The sequence below is a fragment of the Macaca mulatta genome, chromosome 18 (assembly GCF_049350105.2).
Source record: "Macaca mulatta isolate MMU2019108-1 chromosome 18, T2T-MMU8v2.0, whole genome shotgun sequence".
Lineage (NCBI taxonomy): Eukaryota > Metazoa > Chordata > Mammalia > Primates > Cercopithecidae > Macaca > Macaca mulatta.
The window spans coordinates 60,857,294-60,872,210 of NC_133423.1; the positions used below are offsets into that span (position 1 = coordinate 60,857,294).

General features: G+C 39.9%; 1 protein-coding gene across 8 annotated transcripts in view; it reads left to right on the forward strand.

Moving 5' to 3' along the window:
* Positions 1-14,917, forward strand: part of B4GALT6 (beta-1,4-galactosyltransferase 6) — a 65,088-nt gene that overhangs the window by 32,209 nt on the left and 17,962 nt on the right. For 7 of the 8 annotated variants that reach the window (XM_028837747.2, XM_015121716.3, XM_028837748.2 and 4 more), the window contains 2 exon segments: positions 7,878-8,002; positions 14,615-14,731. In XM_028837747.2, coding sequence (XP_028693580.1) covers positions 7,878-8,002; positions 14,615-14,731 — 242 coding nt within the window. 8 annotated transcript variants of the gene reach the window in all.

The window sequence follows — 14,917 nt, forward strand, 5'->3', positions numbered from 1 at the left end:
GCAGAGAATTGCTTGGAACCTGGTAGGCGGAGGTTGCAGTGAGCTGAAGTCGCACCACTGCACTCCAGCCCGGGCAACAGAGTGAGACTTTGTCTCAAAAAAAAGAGTAAAAAGGTTATGAATGTGACAAAAGGGAGACAGCAGTTTATTCTGCAAGGGAAAGGACGATGTCAGAGAGAGGTGTCATTAGAACTGGGTCTTGCAAGACAACTGAGAGAGAACAGCATCACTATGAGGAGGCTCTGTGTATTCCGGGACTGGAGAGCGGTCGGCTCTGCCCAGAGAGGGTGTGTAAGTGGCGTGTATGGGAAAGGAGGCTGGCCAGAAGGGTCTTGTGTAAAGGCCTGAGGAATCTGAGGGCCTTGTGGGTTCCATCATTCCTAGGCATCCATGAGGTGAGCTTCAGAGGGAGAAGAGCCTGTGAGCTTATATGCAGATGGTTGATTTACGAGCCTGTGTGCATTTCTCTCAGGCGAGAGTGCATGATTTTCAAAGGGTCTAGGGGCAAAACAAAAACAAAAAACAAAACAAAAAACCAAAAGCAAAAATAAACAAAAAACCCCACTGTTTTAGGGAAATGGAGAACCTTCAAAGGCTTTAGGCAGATGAATGATGGACTAGGATTGTATTTTAGGAAGATTATTCAGATGAGAAGCTGAAAAATGGGTGAGAATGGAGAGATACTGGGATCACCAGGAGACCAAAGAGGAGCTTGCTGCAGGGAGCCCACAGGCAACAACAAGGGCATGTGCCAAGGCTCTGGCGTTGGAGAGAGGAAGAGGCACAGAAAAGAACCTACAGGGTACCGTTGGCCAGATGTGGTGACCAATTGAGAGGTGAGGATTAATTCCCAGGTTTCAGACTTGGTGACCATGAACTGAAGCGATAGAGAGTAACCATCGCATTTGGAGGATGGGGAAGTTAGTGGTTTCTGTTTGGGCTGTTTTGTTTGAAGTTCAGGAGGGTTAACTTGGGGTCTGACTTTCATAAGAGATCTGGACTGAAGATTAGAGGAAGTGAGGTGGGAAGAAGGCTGAGAGTGGGTCCCTGAGAAGATCCGTACTTGTGAGGTGAGTGGCGGTTAACAGAAGAAGGGGAGACAGGAACCTAGAGAAGCCGGAGGATGGTGTCTGGGGGGCCAGGGAGGAACACATTCCGGAAAGAGACTGCTGTGTCTTGTCACACACCTGCAGACAGCAGGGAGAGTGAGGAACTGTGAAAGGGCCACTGAATTTGGTGCAGAAAACGGATGGAGAATACAGCAAGCACGATTTCAGTCAAGTGGTTGGGAAAGAAGCAAAGTAGACTGTCTTGAGAAGTGAGTCAGATGTGTGTGAAGACTGTAGGTGAAACGAGAGAAATTTGGTGGCAAGGGGAAGGAGATTAGAGGAATTGAGGTGGGAAGAAGGCTGAGAGTGGGTCCCTGAGAAGATCTGTACTTGTGAGGTGAGTGGCGGTTAACAGAAGAAGGGGAGACAGGAACCTAGAGAAGCCGGAGGATGGTGTCTGAGGGGCCAGGGAGGAACACATCCCGGAAACAGACTGCTGTGTCTTGTCACACACCTGCAGACAGGAGACAATGCCTCAGGTTGAAGAGTGAGCATGGAAAGCCTCAGGAATGCCTCCTCCCCTGAGGAAGCCTGAGGTTTATTTGGAGATGAGGTGGAGAGGTAGGGTGCTTGTGCCTGCTATGTCTGTTTTCCTGAAGCAGGAGGCCTTGTGTCCCTGAGAGGATGGCCAGGAAGGACTGAGCAGCTTGAAAGGGAGGAGTAAGTATTTAAAAAGTTGTTGTAGGGAATGAAAAGTGGAGTCAACTAATCATAAATTAAAAGGTGACAGGTTAGCCTGGAGAGCCCCACACCCCACCCTGGTGGGGTCACAATACAAACAAAAGTGACACTTGTTTTTGCTGAAAACTTACTATGCTTAAGGCAATATGTTAGGTATTGCCACCCAAATGATGGGATTAATCCATATGCTTATGTGCTTTCTTTAGTTATGTTTATTAGGTAGAGAATTGGAGCATGGATAATTGTCACCACAAGGATGGGACCTGTAGCCCAGGTGTGGTAGGTTGGGGCGGTGGTAGATAAGGTGTTTGTCAGTGTGTAGGTACTGTGATTGGGTGAAGGTCATAGAGCTGCATTTCTCTAAGTGTGATTCAGATGACATACACTTGTTAAAAATGCAGCTGGGGGCCGGGCGCGGTGGCTCACGCCTGTAATCCCAGCACTTTGGGAGGCCGAGGTGAGTGGATCATGAGGTCAGGAGATCGAGACCATCCTGGCTAAAATGGTGAAACCCCATCTCTACTAAAAATACAGACAATTAGCCAGGCGTGGTGGCGGGCGCCTGTAGTCCCAGCTACTCGGGAGGCTGAGGCAGGAGAATGGCAAGAATCCGGGAGGCGGAGCTTGTAGTGAGCCGAGATGGTGCCACTGCGTTCCAGCCTGGGTGACAGAGCAAGACTCTGTCTCAAAAAAAAAAAAAAAAAAAAAAATTGTGGCTGGGATACTTGTTAAAAATGCAGCCTCTGAGCTAAACCCTAGACTGTGAAAGTCAGGGCTCTTGGTTGCAAAGCACAGAATATACTTCATCTGATTTAAGAGAAAAAAGAATTCATGAAAATATATTAGAGAGTCCAGAGACAACCTGGGTGGCTAGAGAATTAGGTTGAGAAATTGAGCAGCCAGAACAAGGCTCAGACCACTTTGAAGCATCCCCTGCTGCCACTTGTCAGGGCTTACACCTCCTACCAGCATTGCTCAGGTCTGGAGACCAGAAGTGCCACTTGTTGGTTCCCGTAAAGCTAGAAGCTTTTGCCACCACTTTTACTTTTGAGAGATAGTTTTGCAGAGTACCCTTGTCCTTATATTGTTTACTACTGCTTCCATTCTCCTGTGGGTGCATTTGGTCACATGACCACTCCTACCTGCTAGAGGGGTTTGGAGAGTGGGTTCTAGCTTTTTCCTTTGAAAGGCAGGACTCAGTGGTGGGTAGTTCAAGCTGTTGAAATGTGTTCAGTTAAAGCCAGTGGACAGAACCATGACCCATGAGCTTCAACTGACACAGAAACTTTGACAGTGTGGCCAGTCACCTGCATTTTAAACAAGCACAGCTGGCAATTCTTAGGCACACATCAAAATTAGCAAACCACTTTATACAGAGGCCAGATAGAGGAAAATGTGGATATAGCAGAGAGGACTTCAAGTCTTCATGAAGTTGAGGAGGGACTTCATGGGAGGAGAATGGTAGAAGGTGAAAGGGAAAGAGGCTTTAATGAGAGGGTGCAGTGTCAGAGGTGAAAGCCAGTCATTTCTAGGTGACTGTGATTCAGGGTCTGGACACAGAGCTGGGTGTCACTGTGAATTCACTATCATGAATATTGCCGCAAGGAACATAATAGTGCATGTGCCTTTTTGTTAGAATGATTTATTTTCTTTTGGATATTTACGCACTAATAGGATTGCTGGATCAAATGGTGGTTCTGTTTTTTGAGAAATCTCCAAACTGCTTTCCACAGTGGCTGAACTAACTTACATTCTCACCAACAGTGTATAAGCATCTCCTTTTCTTCCCGAGCCTAGCCAGCATCTGTTGTTTTTTGACTTTTCAATAATGGCTTTTCCTATTGGTATTTGATGGTGTCTTATTGTGGTTTTAATATGCATTTCTCTGATGATTAGTGGTTTGGAGCATTTTTTCATATGTTTGTTGATACCTGAATGTTTCCTTTTAAGAAGTTTGTATCTTTTGCTCATTTTTTAATGGGATTATTTGTTTTTTGCTTGTTTAAATTCCTTATAGATTCTGGATATTAGGCCTTTGTTGGATGCACAGTTTTGCATAAATGTCTTAAAGAAATATTTTAGCACCTGATGGAGCCAGGGAGTAGAAATGCAGGTAGGTGGAAGCAGGGATGAGACAGGAATCTTCCTATTCATTCATTCATTCATTCATTCATTCATTCATTCATTCGTTCATTCATTCATTCTGTATCCAGGCATTGCCCTTGGCAGTGGGGATGTGTGACTAATGCTCTGTCTTATGTTTAGAATGCTCAGGTTTGGTTGCGTCAAGAAAACTTGAGTAAGAAATCATTTGTTAAGCAGCGGTTGTAAAATTTTAGAAGTTGAGAAGCTTAAGTAAAGCATTTGAAATAAGCAGTGTCTAGTGTTGGCTTCAGAAAGGACAGGAGATGACCAATGGCTGGATGCCTCATAACTGTTCAGTCTCAGAGCTATGCTCAGGAGGCAGCACAGAGGCTGGGGGAGGGAATGTCCCATCTTATCATAAAAATGCTTTTCTAGCTTTGGAGAGGAATTTACCCTAAGGGACATTTCTAGGGGAAATTCAGGTCTTTCTCTGACACGGTCATCAGCTCTTTGAGCTGTGCACATTTAAACCCTAAGGGTAAAACAGACAAAACCAACATATCCAGAATTAGGTTTTAGGTACCAAAAAATAGACATAGGCTCCAAACAAAATGAAACAGTCATTTAAAACTATTGATTTATAGAGCAAACAACTCTCTGGAGATTATATGCCTTAAATTTTACTTGAAATGGTAGAAAAATATAAATGTAGGTAATTCATAGGTTTTGAATATTTGTTATTTTAAGAATTATATTTTAATAGAAAAATAAAATCCTAAATCGTGTCATGTGATACCTTATCTACAGCACAATAAGCCTGTTGTTTTGGCCCATGCATGCCTGGCTTTCCCAGATGGGCAGCATTGCTGCATATCTTGCAAATTCAGCGTTAGGAAATTATAGTAAATGTCCTACATAACCAATGGTGCAACTAAGCTACCCTCACACATGACAGAAGCAGTTTGGCACACATGACTGGAAGGTAGCTTCCAGCTGACTTGAGTTCCTTGTCCTTCACCTTGACCCTCTAGGGGCTTGGCAGCCCCTCCACTCTTCAGACACTCAGTTCTCCTAGTCTTTCCTTTCTAACCCCAGCACCACCTTCAAAATAGTGAAATTCAGTAAATTTACATTTGCTGATTGTGATTACAGTACTGGGTAAATGGATTTCAGTCAATGTATTTATTTTCTGATCTTTAAATCGCTAACTGGGAAAGAAACCACTTGTGCTAGTTAAAAATCTCAGATTTATATGATCACATCTGGGATTAAGAACAACAAATCTCAGATTAACCACAGAGGAGAGTGAAGATTGGCTGTCCATGGAGTTCAGTGGATCTCTTCAGTTGCTCTTGAAATCTCAGCAAGTGAAATAAAGGGAACTGGCCCAGTTGGTGGCATCCTTCTTTGCAAGAAGGACATCCCCCTTCTCTGGCTTCATTCATAGCAGTTGGTTTTCCGAAGCCTTTTGTTTTGTTTTTAAAGCAGTGGAAGGCTTTCTTGAGTGAAACCTAAAGGGGACAAAAGAGTATGTGAAAGAGATGAAAGTGGCTGTGTTGGGGGAGCCTGAGTCCTCCCTCCTCCAACCACAGGATCCCTGAGAGAAGTCCTTCCTGAGGACGGTTTGGAAACCACACCATCATGAGTTTATCTGCAGTGTACTTCTTCCCGGCCACTCTTTTTATAACATGCCCTCTTCCCTTCCCTTCCTATGTACAGGATCTTCTCCCTAATACCACTCCCCACAATGATGCGTGTTTGTTGTTCCTGTCTTCTCTGATCATACTTTTGCTGTTCCCAGTGGTGGCAATACCTGTCCTGGGAGGCCTGCCCCGCACACTCCCCAGTATAGCGATGTTGCTGTTACCACGGGTAGCATGCCACCGGGTCAATCTTTAGCCTTCCATCAGCAAATTATTAGGATTTCAGAGCAAAGGGCAACAAGCACATAGGAAAGCTCCTGATGGACTCTGAGGGGTGTGGATGGGGTTGGGGTGGGGGGCGGCGCACAACCCCGAGGAGTGTGAACTTAGGATACCTCAGGCATGGGGATAGTGATGGAAAGAAAAAGCCGTCTCTACTGAGGGAAAGAAATAAAGCCTGTCTCTTGCCAGCACATATGCGTTGGAGATGGAAATTAAACTGCAAATGATGCTGGAGAAAACTGCTGACAATAAGGATGATTACAGCTGTTGAAGCAATAAAGCTGGAAAAAAGACAAAAAATTTGGTTTAACAGTGCAGAAAGAATACCAGCTTCTGTTACTTATATGAACTGCTTATTATTTAGCCTAATTACTATCATTTTAGCAATCATGCATACTATTAAATGTATCAGATTTATTTGTGTAAATTTTATTTGATTACAATGTTAGATTCCGTTCTTTGTCAGCTGAATCATGATAGTCTGTACTTATGTTGACCGATCAATCTTACGTCTTTCTTACTCTTTCTCTGCAAGTTCATAGGTTTCTCTTTCTTTTAGATGAATCTGACCTTTGTAAGATTAGCTCGTTTGCGTATCTTGTCACACTGAAGGCTGAGTGTTTTGTTATAAAAGACTGCTTATGTTGTCAGTAGAACAGGCAGGCATTAGAAGATAGCAATTCTTTTTCTAACTTATTCTGGGAAGCAGGTATTTCGATGTAAAATATTCTAGCATGCCTGCGTGGAGGCTACTGACAGTGCATCCTTGTTAGGATGAAGTGGGGACAGGAAGAGAGGCTATTGTGAAAACTCATACAATATAGAATAGCAGGAGCAAAGAGGCTCTCCGGAGAGGAACTGAGTGTTTTTTATGTGAAATTGTGGCTACATGAAACTCAGAAGACTCGAAATGGGAAACCTCAACATTTGTTGGTTTGTATTTTATGAGATGAGGTCAGAGAGAAGAATTTGGCTGGAGGGCGCTCCAGAGCAATTTGTACCTATTTGGAAGTTAACAGATGACATTAAAACTGCTAAAAGATGATCTGTAGTTTTGCTCCAATAGCCTTTTACATCCTGTTCTCTCTAACAGTGAAATCATTGAATATAGCATTGCTTTGAAGGGATGTTAGTGATCATGCAGCTATTTTAATTCAGGGGGAGATATAGAGACTTCCTGATTCTTAGTTCTGTTTTGGGGTTAATGGAAGTGGTTTCCTATTCAAGATTCTTTCCTGTTTCAGTGGTATACATTAGAAAAGCTGCTATTAAGAACACCTCCAGTAATGTCGTATATTTGTTAATTTGGAGAACGAGTGTCTATTAGACCAGGAATATCTCAGAAGTAGTTTTTCAGTTTTGTATGCCAAGGGGCCTGATATATGGTAAGTGCTCAGAATCAATGCTTTGAATTGTGTTTGCAAATTCCTTCTCTTAAGAAATGTCAGTAGGTAACAGTAATAGTAGCTAACATTTGTTGGTTGTATCTAATGCCTGACACTGCATATGATCCTTCACACAGGTGATTTCTCGGAATGGATACAACCACCTTGGGAGGCAGGCATTACTGTCCTTTTTACAGAAGTGGAAGCTTAGGCACAGAGAGGTTAAATAATTTTCCCAATAGACAGAAGCTAGGAATCAGTTCCCAGTCAATCTGACTGCTTATTTCATTAAGTACTGTGCTATCGTGTCCCCTATGTTGAAAATATTAAAATTAAAAATGGTATTAAAATATTTGAATAGTTGTTAAATTGCAGTGTTAAGTTATAATGACATGCAAACATTTTCCAAAGAATATTAAATTATTCAATATGTTACCCAAAAGCAAAAAGGTTTTTAAAAGGAATTTGATTTTCTTTGGCTGATTTACCAAACATAGTAGGGTGACCGTATATATTATCATGGAAACTAAAAGTGAAAGGGGGGTACTATTCATAATTTTGTGGTGGTAATAGGAATAAACTATATTTTCCTGGCAACTAAGTTATGCCATCACCCTGCTGATTATTATTTGTTCTACTAGATCTTTGAGGCAAAAAATATTAAAACAATTCTTCACATTTTTAATTTGCAGGAGGATTCCTCAGTGTCAATGTAAGTGAAGTCAGTTTTGATGAAATTCATCAACTCTTCTCCAAGGATTTAGATATTGAGCCAGGGGGTCATTGGAGGCCAAAAGACTGTAAACCCAGATGGAAGGTGAGGTAAATTCTTTTCATAAGCAATTTGACTGTTACTGTGCATTTGAGGAAAGAATGTGCTTGATTCAAAATACAGAGACAAATGTCTTTAAGTCTTGATAAATTTAAAACATCAGTATTTTTGTCTTTAATGTTTACTATTTATAATTCAAATGTGATTTAAGTGTTAACGTGTGAAGACTGTAAATGCACCTGTGTAGATACAAAATAGATGCTCGGTTCATTCTCTTTGAGTTCCTGGTAATAAATACGTGACTTGAGTTTGGCTTGGAAAACAGATTTTTTCTGTTGTTCTGTTCTGTTTGGAAGAGAGGCTGTGAGTTCCCTGCCTCCTGCAGCTGTCCCTAATGATTACTGACACCTGCAAGCATAGCCTCACCAATTTCTGGAATCGTGAGAACTTACTCGGAGGATATTAATATCCTGATTTTCAGTTTGTTCTGGCGTTGGGGTCTTCAAGCTGTGTTTCTCAGAATCCAAGATTATAAAGAGGCTGCTCAGAGATCACTGTGGGACTTGAAAAGTTGGACTTTGGGCTCTTCTTGGCTTCAGAAGGCACAGCCCAAGCTTTCAGTCTTTTTGGTATGTCAGAATTCTATTCAGTGTTTTGTTTGAAAAACTGTAAGGGGGTGGGTTTGCCTCTGCTGCTTTTGAAAAATTGAAAGCCATAATTTAAACCAGACTTGCCCTCAAAGCTGTGAAATTGGTTAATAAGTGCATATTCATCTAATGTTATTACGTTTGAGTAAGAAATAACATTTATGTAATTCCAATGAAGACTACAACTGATTAAATCAAATATTATTTCCTGAAGAATTGTGATATTTGATCTGGAGACAGTTTCAGTTTTCTCTTTTAAAACATTAGTATACTTCTAGAATATTTGTATGTTCACCTCCCCCGCACAAAAAAAACCCCACTGGTAGGAAGGAAAATCATATGTTGTTAAACTCATGAAAAAGACCCTCTGACTTCATCTACCATGAACTCTTTGTGTTTGAAGATGTGTATTATTTGTATCTGTATTCCCAACACAGAGCACATTGTCTTGTGTGAGTTAAGCACTAAACACAGTTTTGTTGAATTAACTCTATAAGGCAAATAAAAGCCTTTTTGGCCTTGTTACAAATGATTCAATAAATGGTCAGCTTTCTTATTGCCTTGAACAAGTTGTGAAGCTGCTTAAATGGATTCCAGTACCAATTTTAGCAAAACATTTTATTTTATAATTACCTTACACTATTTCTCAGATCAGATTCATTTAACAAATGAATCTCTTCATATTTCTTGATTGATTTTCCTCACATTTGTATCTATATGAAATGCGGCCCAATTTGTATACATTCCACCTTTTAAAAATAGCCTGGGCACATAAATTATTTTTAACATTTGGGTATTGAGGGTGTATATTGAGTGCTAATAGAAAAAGAAGCACACTCAGTCACCGAGGCTGTGGGATAGCACGGAGGTTGATACTCAGATAGTTGTTTGTACAGGATATGGCACACCCCTCAGGTGTGCTCTACTAGTAGCATACTAGTAGAACAGTTTGGGATAGGAAAAGTGAAGTCTTCTTGTCCCGTTTCCAGTGATCTATACCAGATGGATTTTCAATTTTTTTGTTTTCTTCTCATTTTCCAGGAGACCGGTGTATCACACGAGTAGTTCCTACTTAGAGATATTAGTAGACTATAAACTACATATGACTCAGTAGGTAACAGTATTGAGAAGAGTTCCTGGAAAGAAACTAATTCAGGGATCTAAGGTTCATACCTGTAATCCCAGCACTTTGGGAGGCTGAGGTGGGCAGATCACTTGAGGCCAGGAGTTTGAGACCAGCCTGGCCAACATGGCAAAACCTCATCCCTACTAAAAATACAATGGTGGCACATCCCAGCTACTCAGGAGGCTGAGGTGTGAGATTTGCTTGAACCTGGGATGTGGAGGCTGCAGTGAGCCAAGATCGCAGCACTGCGCTTTAGCCTGGGTGAAAGAGCAAGACTGTCTCAAAATAAATTAACTTATTTTATTTAGGAACTATATAATAATGCTGCTTTTATTTCAACTTTTAGCAAACCCTTCTCAGAATATAGTCTGTAGTTCAGAATTACACAACTAAAGGTATGAAAGGAATTTTGGAGATTATTCAGAAGTGAGCTATATTCACATAAATATTATATAACTATGATCTCACTAAATATTTAGTTACACAGTTTCTCCCCCTACCCGTCCCTACCTGCTTACTGATAATGTTCCATTCTCATATTGGAACAGTAGAGAGAGAGGGAAGTAAGAAATGACTAGATTTATGTTAAACATCTGTCATCAACTTGATTCTTAATATTTGAGGCCCCTTTTTTAAATGAGAAAAATACCAGTGCAGTTAGTTGATGGCAAATTAAATAGAACTGAGATCTTTCAAAACGAGTAATTTCAGCTGGCCAACCTGGTGAGACCCTCGTCTCTCCTAAAAATACAAAAAATTAGCTGGGCGTGGTGATGCAGGCCTGTAATCCCAGCTATTCGGGAGGCTGAGACAGGAGAATTGCTTGAACCCGTGAGGCAGAGCTTGCAGTGAGCCGAGATCGTGCCACTGAACTCCAGCCTGGGCAACAGAGTGAGACTCCGTCTCAAAAAACAAACAAACAAAAAACCAGTAGTAATTTCAGCAATTCCTAGATATTCCTGAATGCTGCAGGTTTGAGTAGAAGATTTCTGCACAGGTTGGACAGCTTATGGGGCAAGCTTATATCTAAAGAACATGAGGATGCTTTGCAGGTCATTAAAAGTGAAGTGTTTACCTGTGACATTGACTTTCCATTCAGATTTCAGATGGAGGGCTTGATGAACAACTTTGGTCTGTCACTTCCAGGCTTAAAGAACCAGGCAGCTGCTTGATGCTCTTGTCTACTCAGAGGCCTGGAGTTTCATTTGTAGTCCAATGTACCTCAAAGATGGGTCTTGGCCTCCCTGTTTCAGAACTACTTGAGGCATATGGTAAAAATGCTGATTTTTGGCCAGGTGTGGTAGTTCAAACCTGTAATCCCAGTGCTTTGGGAGACTGAGGCAGAAGGATCATTTGAGCCCAGGAGTTTGGTGCAGCTGTGATCACACCACTGTACTCCAGCCTGGGCTATGGAATGAAACCCCATCTCTAAAAGAAAAAAAAAAATGCAGATTCTTGAACTCAGTCCTCAAACATACTGATTCTATTGGTGGGAAGGAACAAGAACTTGCATGTTTAACCAAGTGCCTCCAGTTTGAGAATTGCTCCTGTAGGTACTGAAAATTGGGAGGAATAGGAAGATGGAACTAAAAACACTGAAGGAGAATGAGGGTTTACCAGCTTCTGCTTACTCAGTGGCAGATAGCTAGATTTACCTTAAGGTTCCCAAGCCTAAAGCCATGTCATTTAGGGACACCATAGCTGGTGGTGTGCTGAAAATTTGAAAGTAGGACAGAAACTTGGTGGGAGAAATTGATGTGATACACATTTTTCTTGATGATCTCCTCATGGTGTATATAGGAGAAAATAAGCAAGGGAAAAAATGGTGCATATGTTCAGCAAGATTTGTGATTTTAAAGTAGGAGCAAACTGGATGGAATAATTTTGCTTGATCAAGAGGTGGTGAGGAGAGATTCAGGAGGATGAAGTGTTGTTTTATCAGAAGATAATGACCAGATGTTCTCGGTCTCCACTGGAGGTGTATCAACAAGAGAGTGGCTCAAACAGCAAATTAGGGCACATAGAAGAAAGAATGTCCCGAAACAGGCTATTAAGCCTTAAAATAAATGATCACAGAACAATGAGATATTTTCTAGACAAAAAATTGTAAACTATGCAGGACATTCTTCCACAAACACAAGAACTGATGTGCCAGATGAATTTTTAAGATATTGTTTAGCTTTACTTTAATAAAAGCTTTGCTTTAGATTTATCACATATTCACAATCTTTAATAACCCTCTCATTAAAATTTGGACGTCTGTTTGCTGTTAGCACAGTGGGTTAGCTTATTTGAATTTGCCAAGACACTGGTGATTTCTTTCTTTCATTACCGTCTCAGTTTCCTTATAAGATTTAACAAAAAAAAAAACCTCTTGATATTTAAATACTTCATTGAAGAGGTTATTGTATTGGGAGCTAGAACTTTACCTTTTATTTATCCTTATATGTTCAGCTCATCACTCAGTCTAATCGTCTTTAATTAATATGCACTGTCTTTAATCGGGCCTCTGTAGCCATTTAATAATTTCTTCCCTCAAATATCTATAATTGGTGTTAACTGCTTTTACAGCTCATTGACATTATGTCATAGGTGGCCAACTCGTGGCCAACTTCCAAATCAAGAAGGGCAGGCTTGACTTATGAAGCTATGTGTTATCACATGGATATGCTTTAGATAAGGTCAGTAGTGGGATATGTACTCACCATCTTAACCCCTTTTATTCCTTTTACTTTTCATAGCACTTTCCTATCCTAAAAGCAAACCCCTGAGCTGGGTTGGCAGTTGTTTTGATTTGGGAATTCCTTGAATATGCCAGCCATTGGCACTGAAGCCCAGCAGTAAGTCCCGCCTTAGTATATAGTTCCAGTACAGTTGGCAGCCATTGTGCGGGGGCAGGAAGGAGGTCTTGGGTGTGTTGGGCGGGTGTTGCTGGGGTAGCCTTGTGGTCCTCAGGCTCCTGAGCCAAGAGAGACCTTTAAATGGGAGTGGAACCCAAAGTTGGGCTGGCAAGGGCACCAGACCTCTTTAGTTCGTACCATTTGCCAGACAGATATGCCGTAATTAATATAATCATGAAAACGTCAGCCTCATAGCAGCCATTGTCTCTCTTTTTTTTTTTTTTTTTTTTTTGCTATCCCATCAGCATTAGGGGAAAATGAATGGTGGAGTTTGTAGTTTAGACATCTTCAATTTTGCTAAATCATTTTTTGTTCTCTTTATAAATGAAAATGTTTGAATAATTTAAAAATTTCTGCCATCTATGATCCTGGTAATGTAAAATACATGGTTAAGTATTATTTTCGTTTGATGATGTCTAATATCAGGTCCTGATTTTAAAAGGATTAGGTGCACAACTTAGGCATTCTCAATTATTTGCATTTATTCATTTATTAATAAACTTTATTTGGTATAGATAAAATTTTAGTAAATCATAGATTTAATGTTCTTTCACAATATTCTGTTACAACCAGTTTAGATTGTATATTTTAAAAATCCAGATTATAGAGTGACACAGAGGTATTTTGGTTAGATATACTTTCACTGTTGTCTTTTTTTGAAAATCTAATGATTTGGAATTTATGATCTGTGGAAAACTTGCTTTAATTTCAGTTTTATTAGAAAATTCACTATAATAATAAAGCTAGCTCAGCTAGGAAGTTGCTGAGAAAAGTAATTTAGAAAACACTTAGGTTTTTCAAAGACAAAATCTAAATTGTAAGGAGATATAGATTGTATGACAAAGTTTGGATCCAAGAAATGGAGGATTTGAATTAGTGATGATTGATGATTATTCATTTATTCCTGTATTACATTAAAACATTTTATATAGATGGTGTTTTTAAGTGTTGGGTTTGAGAATTACATTAGGTTTTTTATTTCATATTAGAAGAAAGATTAACATACTAGAACTATTTTCATTTCTATGTACGTGTTTTTTCTTTTACTTTTTGGGTGAGAACAAATTTCTTTGATAAAGGACAAATTTCTGTGCTGCTTACATCATCTTTTCTTGTTATGGATTGTTGCCAACTTCATTTTAAACTGAATATTATCCTACCACTGAAATACATTTTAAAAATGTATCAAAAACTTAATTCTACATTTTGATTAAATGAAAAATATTATATTATCAAACTTCATGTGTATTTTGGGGCAATATCATGTATGAGTGAGGTTTTCTTGTATGCTATGGCTGGAACCCCATGTTTGAAGATTTTGGTTTCTATTATATTTCTGAAAATATCTCTAGGACAGAGAAACCATGTGTAAGACAGTAGATATTCAAGTGAAATGTCTTTTAAATTCAATTCAAAATCCAGAAAGTTATTATTTAGGATCTACTCTAAAACCAAGAAGTTACTCTTACGATACATTCCCCTCCCTTACTTTTCATGCCCAGTTGATAGCCAAATCCTGCTAGCTTACCTCTTAGATGTGTTGAAAACCCATGTACTTCTCTTCTCCTTTATCCTCCTCTTAGTTTAAGCTACCGTGACCTCTTTTCTCAACAGTTGTATTAATTGCCTAACCAACTTTTTCATCTTCTCCAGTCTGCTCTCCGTACTGCCACCAAAGTAGTCTTTGCAGTCACCACATCTGATTTATCACTCTTTCAAAATCCTCCCACAGTTTCTCGTGGTGTTCACAGGTTAAAGACCACAATCCTTAGAAAAACCTTCAGAGCCTCTTCTACCTCTCAGCTTTATAAAGATGCATGCAGCAAGGACTTTTTCCGTGTTTGCTTAATGCTGTATCTCTGATGAGAAAATTTATAAGGGCGTGGCTTTAAAACCATGAGAAGTTTTCAAGGATTAATTTTTATACTGACCTCTAGGATGTGCTACTGTATTTATTTACATACATGGCTATTTTGTTTTAAAGGTGGCAGTTCTTATTCCCTTCCGTAATCGCCATGAACATCTTCCAATCTTTTTCTTACATTTGATTCCAATGCTCCAGAAGCAGCGGCTGGAATTTGCCTTTTATGTCATTGAACAGGTGAGAATTACTTTTCACAGTGGTCACTAAGTATACTAGAGTCTAAACTCTTAGATATGGTTAGATTAAACATGTTAGTAGTTTAGGATTAATAAGGTAAGTCAAATTCTTTGTTTTATGCTTGGGTGAAATTACATTTTGGATTGGGCCTATATATTTCTTATAATAGTAATTTGGTCAAATGAG